Source organism: Phalaenopsis equestris, unplaced genomic scaffold (genome assembly GCF_001263595.1).
Source record: "Phalaenopsis equestris unplaced genomic scaffold, ASM126359v1 Scaffold233149, whole genome shotgun sequence".
Lineage (NCBI taxonomy): Eukaryota > Viridiplantae > Streptophyta > Magnoliopsida > Asparagales > Orchidaceae > Phalaenopsis > Phalaenopsis equestris.
In genome coordinates, this window is record NW_018251102.1 from 14,096 (window position 1) to 25,450 (window position 11,355).

The 11,355-nt window shown below is 34.5% G+C and overlaps 1 protein-coding gene across 1 annotated transcript; it reads left to right on the forward strand.

The window, feature by feature from the left end:
• Nucleotides 1-5,491: 5,491 nt before the first annotated feature.
• Nucleotides 5,492-8,214, forward strand: LOC110038581 (probable ascorbate-specific transmembrane electron transporter 2; the record flags this gene model as incomplete). The annotated part of the gene is given in 3 exon segments (XM_020743457.1): nt 5,492-5,540; nt 5,630-5,829; nt 7,696-8,214. Coding segments are annotated over 3 exon segments (558 nt in total), but the record flags the coding sequence as incomplete, so codon positions are not given.
• Between the last annotated feature and the right edge of the window lie 3,141 nt (nt 8,215-11,355).

The window sequence follows — 11,355 nt, forward strand, 5'->3', positions numbered from 1 at the left end:
CCCAGCGGTATTCTGAGTTGTTCTAGTTCCTCTGTTTCGCTTAGGTTGGGTATGGATTTTTACTTCTAACCCCGTAATAAATCCTAAGACAACAGACGATATATTTTGTTCGACTAGTTTCAGCTCGGATGTAACTTCCTCAGCGGTATTCCGAGTCGATATAGTTCTTTTTTTTCACTTATCTTCTCCACATTCTTCGGGATCAGGGTCATATTTTTTATTCCTTTTCCATACATTCTTTAATATCATAGCCGAATTTTGAGTATTTCTTTTACATATACTTTGAAAATCAACATTTGAAATCATTTGAAAATTTAAATCCCACAACAGTTTGAAAATTCATGTACTCATTCCCAGTGAAAATCGTACTCCACCTCACTTCGAACTTGACATTCGATTTGTCCCAAGCTTGGTTACTTGGTCATTCTTGAGGAATCGAGTTATTGATCATTTCGGTCAACGCGAATAGGCGCTTCGTGCTTGTGTAGCACACCACACCTATTGGAGGTCCATTTGTTGACCTCATTTTGGAGGTCTTCTTTTCCCCTTCTGTAGATACCCCTTGTCTAGATACCCTAGGATAGACCGTTCGAGACATGATTTTTTTTATTATTATTCTCTCTTCTCTCTCTCATCTTCTCAAAACGAGACGACGACGTGGTCGGTTGACGATTCATCTCCGGACAATGGTCGAGCCAACTACCAAAGACTGAAGCATGAGCTTATGCAGAACCTCGATAGATTTAAATAACATACTTATAGGACGTTGAGGTTGTTCGTTTGACACGACGTAAATCCTCACATTATCTTTTAAGACTTTCTACGATTTTCATATCGTACGATATGAGTCCTAATTTTTTTAGGCTCTCTGAGGTTGTTGTCTGGTACGACATAAATTCTCACATTTTCTCGGGCTATTTGCATATGACATACAGATACAAGTCTCGAACATCTAAATAATTTGCAGGACTGAAACATCAAATAATTTCTCTTTCAAAGACGTAAAGCCAAACCATGGATTAGTTTGAGATGTCACTGAATATTATTCAGTATCTTCGACATTTCCTACTTTTCACTTCTTTGGATTCTGGAAATAACTGTTCCTATTTGAACCTATCCCATTTGATGTTTCCTATGAACAATCGTGAAAACTTGAACGTTGAATTCTTGAAGACAAAACCTCTGATCATTATCGAGAGTTTTCTTAGGTGACTTCGGTTGTCTAAGATGTAATTAACTATAGGGGCTTGCTCCTATGGGGAATTTAAGAACCCAGATTAATCTAAAGTCTATCTAATCTATGTATTGGATATGAGAATTTGTCGGCTATAAATTTTGCAGACCAAAATAGAGTTGTAAACTTTTAAATTTAGATAGTTAAGTCTACCAATAAGTGATACGGTCATCCTTCAAGATGATATATCATTTATGGTATTGCGCTCATCTGTTTAAACTATTAGATATATGAGGTCTACTCGGTCTCATCATTTTCCAAAAAATAAAAAGATACCATTTTCACAAAATTAAAATTACATTGTATATATATATATATATATTAAATTCCAAAATTTAAATTTTAAAATCTTATTTTCTTAAGAAAAATAGCCGACAGTCACACGTGCGGCTTTAGCGCTATCCTTACAAAGCTTGGACTTGTGAGCGCCAAACACTCTTAAGAAGAAGAGTTGAGGGAAATGAACACTTCACACTTGAATACTGAAAATTTTTGATTCAATGCTTGGGTGATTAAAAATGAGGGAAGACACTTATTTATAGCCCCTTCCAAGCCCATGAGAATATTCTAGAATACATTAGAATAGTCTACCTTCTAGATTATCCTACACCCTTCTTATACTACATACAATGCTCTGGAATTTTCTAGGTTATACTTGGCTTCCCCTTGGAGCCTTTCTTTCTCATTTTCTCTAGAATTGGGTAGAATCTTCTAGAAACCCCTGGATGGCTCCCTACATTTTGACCTTCTCTAGAATCTTCCGCCCCATGCTTGCCTTGCCAACTTCTTGAATATAGTGGAGCGTGACACTCTCCTCAACTTAAACTCATAATGCTCTCATTGCGGCTTCCCCTGCACCTTCTAAACTGCCTCCTCTGTTTGTCCCCTGACTTGAAAAACCTTGGTTTCTCTTTGGTGTTATGGGAGAGGGGCGTCATGCGGCAAGTCTTCCTGACTGACGGCTTATCTCTCGCCTTCAACCTTGTTGAACCATCTTTCTTCTTTCTTGGCGGAACCTCCACCACTTTCTTTGGCATCCCATCTCCTCGGGTCTTTTCTCTTTCATCAGTATCATGAAGGATAACCAAGTTGCCCCCCTTGTCCCGTGTAATGTCATCTTTAAGCTGATTGCTGATAGTGTTTTGGATCTTTGCTTGCTTAATCTTATTATCAGCATTGGGCAAGCTTGACTCCCTTCCGTGATGCATAGGCTATTGGCAAATGACATTGGGAATGCTCTTGTTTGTTTCAATAAGTTCATTCTTAGGACAACTTTTTAATCATCCAAAGAAGTAACAGAGAAATTTAGAGTACCTGACCATGCCCCAATGTTGGTCTTGCCTTCCTTAGCTACTCCGTCGATTGACATGTCTGCTGAGTTGATGACTTTAATGGAGCCCCCTTCTTTATTTTTCTACAACCCCAACCTCTTTGCTTCCTCGCTGGAGATGAACTTGTGGGAAGCACTCGTATCCACCATCACCATGGTGGTCTTCCCTGTTATTGTCATCTCCACAAAGAGTAACCCTCTCCCTTTGGATTTTGTCGGAGGTTGTATCCCGTTTAGCAGTTGAAGAGATCCCACATGTGCCTCGATGTCATTTTCCCTATCACTTTCTTCTTTCTCCTTATGGCTTGCAAGGAGAGAGTTGAGGACCTTCTTCTGAGGGCAATCCCTTGCCCAATGAGGTCCTTCACAAATAAAACAATAATTTTGATATGGCTTGTTGTTAGTCTTCCCCTTGTCCCTTGCCTTTGTTGGGGTTGATTCGCGACGTTTTTCCTCATTGTGTTTGCCTTTTTCATCCTCACCTTTGACATCTTAACTTTTCTTCTCTTCAGGCTTTCTAGACTCTTTTGAATAATCAACCAAGCTTTCAGCAACCGCGATGGCAGTGGCTAGATCTTGCACTCCTCGTCTCTTATGCGGATTCTTTGCCCAATGTTGGAGCCCATCCATGAAGTTGAAAAGAGTATCCTTGTCTGAAATATCAAGTATTTAAAGAACCAAGCTTGTCAACTCCTTAATGTAGTCTCGAATCAAACCCTCTTGCTTAAGCCTTTGTTAAAGTCATTAAAAGTGGAGATAGTACACATACCTTTTTCAACATCTCCTCGCCTTCTTCTCCACCATAGCATAGCAATATCTGAAAGATAAAGAGTGGCAAATTGAATTCTTGCCTCTTCATCCGAGATCCCCATTGCTCCGAAGTATTGCTCCAGACCCCATAAGAAGTTATCTACTTCTTTTGCATCACGAGTTCCTCCAAAACTCTTAGGTTTTGGCACCTCAATCCTCTTAGATTCGAAGGTTTGATGGTTGGTGGGTGACGCTAGTGCTCTCTTGCACAGTGAAATGTCTCCACGCATCTCCTCCAAGCTATCACGCACGTCACTCATCTCCTCCTCATAGGCTCTTTGCACCTCTTGGAGCTTCCCCAACAAATCCTCCTGCAACTTAGCCATATGACCCATTAACCATATGACCCGTTAAGGTCTTCTCAAGTTGGAGCATCATACCTCTAATTGTCGAATGGATGGTGACGTCCTCCTCCTCGAGTCCATCAACCCTTTGACCAAGATCCCCTACTTGGGCCTTCATTCCTTCATGCCATTCATTGTCTCCTCCATCCGAGTAAGGTGCGAATCAAAGCTATGCATGATCTCCTTGGACCTCCCATGTTGCTCTTGTGGCTCTTTGAGTTGACTCTATATTCGTGGCTTCCGACTCCATCACGTGTTCTTTGAAACCCTTTGTCATTCCTACAAACCAAGGCTCTGATACCAACTGTCACGTACTAACTTTCCTCAAGTCACTCGTGAGATTTTAGCGCTCTCCTTTAGCATTAAATCAACTTAATTCTCACAACGTTTGGACTCGTGAGCACCAAACACTCTTAAGAAGAAGAGTAGAGAGAAAGGAACACTTCACACTTGAATACTTGAAAACTTTGATTGAATGCTTGGGTCATTACCAATGAGGGGAGGAGCACTTATTTATAACCCCCTCCAAGCCCATGGGAATATTCTAGAATACATTAGAATAGTTTACCTTCTGGATTATTCTACATCCTTTCTTATACTACATACAATGCTCTAGAATTTTCTAGGTTACACTTGGCTTCTCCTTGGAGCCTTTCATTTTCAGTTTCTCTAGAATTGGGTAGAGTCTTCTAGAACCCTCTGGATGGCTCCTTACATTCTGGTCTTTTCTAGAATCTTCCGCCCCATACTTGTCTTATCAACTTCTTGAATATGGAGCGTGAGACTAAGCTGTTAAAATGGGTGTCTCTAAGTTCTTATTTTTGGAAAACAAAATGAATTTATAATAGTCACCACAGCTGTTTGAACAGTAATTTCTTCTGTAGCAGGTTTTGCCTGTAGCTGCCCAAACAGACCATTATTCTCATGTTTGATGAGGAGAATAGACTTTGACTGAATGCTTAAAGGTGACGATGTAGCCTGAATAGAAAGGCTTTCAATCCTTGGGTTCTTTTTATTCTATGATTTGGTGTTTCCTTTGTCATATTGTCCGATGGGGTTTTAAGTTCTGATTTTTTAAATAATATTGTGATGATGTGCTTTGGATACCTTGCCAAACTTGATAATAAGTTGTACTGTGATTGTAGCATTGGTTTCCCTTTAATAATTTGATCATCTTACATTAGGCTGTTAAGAATCTGAAGATACTTCCAAAATGCTTAACCTTAATCACAATTGGTGAACATTTTACTTTAAGATGAAATTATCTTTTCTTGATTTCAATTAAGTGTGGCATCACTAATGTTATTTAAATGAAGGAATCAACGTCCCAGGGCTTCCATAGCTCTTAAAGTTCTTTTTTTTGAGGTTAGCACCAAGTATAACTGAAATTCAATATGCATTGAGCTTATTGTTATTTATTCCTTTTAGTTTTGTTCTTCAATCTCACTATGGTGGCATACTGAGATTTTCTTCCGGGCTGTCTGATAATGGATTTAAGTGGGATTTAACTCAACTTTTTTAAACATAAGTAAAGGGCAAATTTTAAATCTTGGATTTACTCTTAGTTTTGTCTTAAATCCCAGATTTACTAAATCCTGGTGTTGGCAGGATTAGTAAAATCCGGATTTCAGGTTTACTAAATCTGTTACCAAACAACCCCATCTATAAACAAAACATTACCTAATACATTTGAATATCAAATAGAATGTTCAATTTTTTTTCATACCGTCAACATTTTTTCATCATCTTGCTCTTGCTATTTGTTTCTTTCAGCTTCACCCAGTTTTTATGCTCATTGGCTTCATAGCCATTGGTGGTGAAGGTATGTACTATAGAACTTTTGGCCATCTAATGATAGCATAAGATCTTATTCTCTTTGTTTTTTTATTTTGTTATGTGGATAAATTTCAGCAATAATAAGCTATAAGGTTCTTCCCTGGAGCAAGGAAGTGAAGAAGCTCATCCATTTGATCCTTCATGCAATAGCAATTGTTCTGGGTATAGTAGGAATATGGGCTGCTTTCAAGTTCCATAATGACAGCGGAATTGCTAATTTGTATAGCCTTCATTCTTGGGTTGGTCTTGGAACCATCGTCTTATATGGCATTCAAGTAAATCATCTTCTCTGAAATTATTTCCCTTTTCCTTTTTTTTTTTTGGTAGCAGTAGTTAGATGAGGAGGTTAAGTTTTGCTTATCAAAGTGAATGGTGAAAACATTTACGTACATAGCAGAACATAATTATTATGTATTTACATATCTCTCATCTAAATTTCTATATTTACACACATTGCGCTCATCTTTAATCTCACATAAAAATAGCACTATTATCACTTTTTGAAAGTGAAGTACACATTTTCATGCTTAGGGTTTAAAGCACCAGAGTGCTATGTAAGAAAATATGAAAGCTTAGGTGTGAGATCTGGAAATACATAAGAATTGTGTTCTATGATATGTAAATTTCCTTAATTTTTATTATTTTTCAAATTTACAGTTGCATGTTTTTATAGTCTTACTGCTTCTATTTCATGCTATGTTTGAAAAAAAAACTTGAAAGCTATGCTAACATAACTGATACTTCGGTCTAACCAGTGGATGTTTTAATTGCATATGATTGGCATATGCCTACTTATAAGCAGCAATTTAACCAGGAGCTAAGGACTAGTTGTGCTAGCTTGACATGTTGAAATTAAGTGTTATTTAATTTTTAGAAATAAACATTTGGATTTGTATTGAGTGTATATATGGCAAACAAGTTTCAAATGTGCGACATCTTTAAAAGGGCAGTATGGGCTGCTCATTTAGTTGTAGAATTAAAAAATGTTTTGGAAAACGGTGATTTTATTTTCACTCATTTTGTTGTGTGCTAAGTTGCAATCATTACTTTTGAGGGATTTTGAAAGTATTTTTAGAAGTTAAAATCAGTTTTTGTTCCAACCAAAGGTTGAAATTTGATAAATTTATCATTCTTCAAAATATTTTAAGTATGCAATTTCAACTTTTTACTTATAAGTTTGGATGTCCATGATATCAACATCTAAAACGAGTGGGCGTATTGGGAAACTTAAGTTATATCAAGAGCAATAATAACCATTCAATGTATATATTTCTGCTTGGATGTGCAACATGGTTTATGCATGAAAACCTCCAATTGAAAATACAGAAATGCAAGGCATGAATGTACATAGTCATTAACCATTAGTTTTTGTAATCAATCCTTACACATATTGGAATGACTATTCATTTTGGAAATCAATGGCTGCAATATGCCCTTCCTTCATGCTTTTACTTCTCTACATTCTACGTATCATAGACTAATGGTTGTATAGCTACTAATAATGTTGCCATGTAGATTAATTCCTTGAAAACTTCAGTAGACGATGCAATAGATCTTCAATGAATGATTTAGGGTTTGTTTGGGATCACTTATATTTTTTATTTTTTATATTTATATTTGTTTTTATTTTAAAAAACATATTTATTTAGTGAATTTTTTGTGTAATTTTATTTTTATTTTAAAAAATAAATTAGCTTCTTTTTAAAAACATTCAAAACATCTAAAAATTTTTTCAATTATTTTTAAAAACAACTAAACATATTATAACTTACCGAACATATTTTATTTTAAGTAAAAAAATAAATAATTAAAAAAAGATAAAACCTAAATTGATCCCAAGCAGATCCTCAGCTGTTAAGAAGTTATATCTTTAATTCGAATTGTGCAAATCTATATACATAGAACTCAATTTATATGGATTTACATATCTCACACCAAAACATTCATTTTTACACGCACAACACTCAATTCTTTCATATCAAATCAAAAAATAGCACTAATTACTGCATGGGTAAAATGCTATGGGTGTAAATATTAAAGTTCAGGTGTGAGATAAGCAAATCCATAATAATTGCGTGCTACATTTGTAAATTTCCCTATTTTTCATTGCTTTAAATCCCACTTTTTTCTTTCTTCTACAGTGGATCTATGGGTTTGTGACATTCTACTATCCCGGTGCTGCCATCAGATTGCGGAGTGCTTCGCTTCCCTGGCATGTTTTGTTTGGGCTCTTCGTCTACATATTAGCTGTGGCAACTGCAGAGTTGGGATTCTTAGAGAAGCTTACTTTCCTCCAAAATGGCGGCCTTGCAAAATACGGTTCTGAAGCCTTCTTAGTCAACTTCACAGCTCTAGTTGTCATTTTGCTTGGAGCTTCTGTAGTGATTTCTGCTGTTGCTCCAGCCAAAGTTGATGAACGGAAAGGCTATGTACCCATAGAATATAACTGATTTGATAAAAGAGATGAATTTTGCTTTCCGAATTGCCTGCAAACCAGTGTTGGTTTGTGATTAATTTGGTGAGTAGAATTTGCTTCTTATAGTATTTCTCAGGTGATAAAATCCATAAAGATAAGATGACTGTTTTAGAGTCTGTAAAATAATTTTGAACTTGTATTTAGTGATGGACCATAATAAATTCAGTGTAGAAGTTTTATGTTAATGTCTGGTTATCTGTGTTTGTTTTTTCTGGGATATTTGCGCAAATTTTATAAAAAATGCATAGATATGGCATATTTTAGTTGAAAGCTTAAGATTTCTCTCAGTTAACAGGCTAACATTTCTGGGATGGTTAGTCATTATTGTCTCTATTATAAAAATGTGTAGTCTATTTTTACTTTTTATGTTGCTTAAAATTACAGAAAAAATATGGAGAATTTAAATTTAGAGAAGTTTTCCTAAAAATATGACTAGTAAATATAGCATGTATATGGAAACTGTACTTCTATTAAAATCTGTCATGCAAAATTGACTATTACAATTGTTATTTCTACCTGAGTTTGTTAATCCTGGGTTTATTCAAGCAATTTTGATGTTCCTCTTTTTAGGACTTAACTTTGATGTTCATTTTCCGGAAATTAAAAAAAAAAAAAGAAGAAAACTGAAAACATAAGAAACCTACTTCATGCAAATTAACTTTGTACAGAGATTTTTTTGAAAAATTTAGTACACTGTTGAAGCCGGGTGTACGTTATAGTACATGCAGTACTGTACTTCTCTCTCTCTTGCAGTACAAGCAGAAGGGTGATTTGCCAATACGGCCAAGTGAAGTTTCCTCTTTCTATATTTATTGAAGATTGGGCAAATCAGGTTTGAGATGATTGAAAAAGCAGCAGAGGAGCTTCAACGGGAGCAGCCTGAGAGCACACATGGTGGCTGCCATTGGTGGCAACTAGCAGTAGCAGTTGGCTTCAGTGTGTTCTCAGGTCGCCCCTGTTGGGTCTCCAGCTCCGGCAAAGCAGCTTCCAGGTTTTGTGCTTCACCATTTAACTTCCTCTATTGTTTTGATAGCTATCTTTTAAGTTATTGATCCTATCTAAGGACATAACAGTCCAGTGGTATCATACGACCTTAATGATTTGTTGTTTATAATTCCCAATAAAATATCATTATGGATGGATAAAATTGGATGAGAATTCTTGTGTAACATTAGAAGTTTCATAAGAAAGATGGCTAAAGGATTGTCTGGTAAAATAGAAAAATGCAAATATTTTGATGCCAACAAGAATATATGAATTTTTATTCACATAATTATTGATGATTTAGTATGACTGTTCTTTTAATGGCTATGGATTAATTAGTTAATGCTAAAATGGGTGTTTTCTTATCTTATCATGACTTAGTTCTAGATTACAAATTCAAGTAAATCTAAGCTAAATAAATTATGATTCATACTTTCCTACTATAGTCCACCACATGGTTTTTCATGCTTTATATTTTACAAAGATTGCTTTGCATAGTTTTCACATGTTTTAAAATGTTTGATATGCTTTTCTTCACATGGTTCGATTTTTAACTTTAATAACATTCATGTGTTTCGAACTACTTGAATGCCTATCATGTTTGTTTAATTAAGTCTCGTTTGCTTAAGGTATTTGGATTTATTAAATGACTATCAAATATATCAACTGGATTTAAACATGTATTCTTAGTACTTATTCAATTATTTTTAATGTTGATTTACATTGTTATTTTAAAAGCGTCAATGGTTTATGACAAGATTTTCCTCTCTTTTCTATCTTATTTTCGTTCACCAAGGATATTTTATCCAAACTATTTTAGCACTACATTTCTATAGTGATTTATGAATTTTTTTGATAGAAATTGTTGTCATATTTCACACCTTATTTGTGCTAATGATCTTCTTATTCTTGGTAATGTTTGTAATGAAAATATGAAGTGCTTGAAACATATACTTATTGTTTTTTGAAACATTGCTACTATTAATCTCAACCCTATTGAATCTTCCTGTAGCTTTTCCAAAAGTGTAAGTTAATCTTAGGGTTCAACTAATGGATATCATTGGAATAAAAATATATATGTATATCTCCCTTGGAAATACTTAGGTATATTCTTATCTTCTACGAAGTTGAAATCAAATGATTGTAGCCACAAATAAATGAGATTATTAGTTGTCTTTTGAGGTGGAATTTTTTTTTTTTTCTTCTTCTAGGAGACTTCAAAATTTTAAATTTACCATTTAGAATTATCTTAACTATTGGCTTAAGTTTTTTAACATTCTAAAGGTATTATTAAGAAAATCTCCTTTTTGATTTCCAAGTTCTTATATTATGGTGATATGAATAGGAAAGTACATAATATCTCTAAGTATAAAACTACTTTACCAAGAATGAAGGGAGGCTTTGGTTTGTACTCACTTGATATGATGGATCTTATTAGTAAGGTTAATGTCTTTGAAATCAAATGATTGTAGCCACAAATAAATGAGATTATTTGTTGTCTGGTTTGTACTCACTTGATATGATGGATCTTATTAGTAAGGTTAATGTCTTTGATAGACTTTACAATAAAACCATTCTTTCTTATTTTCATAATGTTTATGGTTCTTTGTGTAAAGATAGTTCAACAAACCTCGCTTAGTTCTGAAATAAATTCAAAAGATAATTAAAATTTTTAAAATGGACATTCCTTATTCAATTCAATGGGTTCAATATTGTCTCTATTATGGGATCCTTAGATCCATGATAAATCAATTGGATATGATGGGGTAGAATATATTTGCTTTACTTAAATTCCCAATAATTCTAGAGTGGTTGGCATCATTCAAAATAATAATTGAAACTTCCCCAATCCTACTTGCCAATGAAGTATGGATTGTCTAAGTTTCATTAGTAGTATTACCATTCATGTAGATGGTTCAACCTTAAAATAGTTTGAAAAGAATGGTCTTAATAAAAGAAAAATTATATTTGAAGTGGTACAATAATGTGAATGATATTAGTTGGCTCAATTCATTTGAATAAAATGTTATATTAATTATGCTACTTTAAGTTGGAAAGCAAATTGTTAGGGGTTGAGTAATAAAGACAAGCTTATTAGGAAAGGGTATTCTACTGAAAAAAAAATGTTATCTTTGTAATGATGCACATGAAATCCACTCTTATCTATTCTTCAATTTTCATATTTCTAAGAGTATATTTAGAGCTATTTTTCCTTGTGGTATTGTCTTCCTAGCCAACTGCATTACATATCAAGTCTTGACGTTTGCTGAGAATATCTGGATAAGATTTCATATAAGAGTTTTCTAATGGCTATTCAATATAAGATTTGATATGAATATCT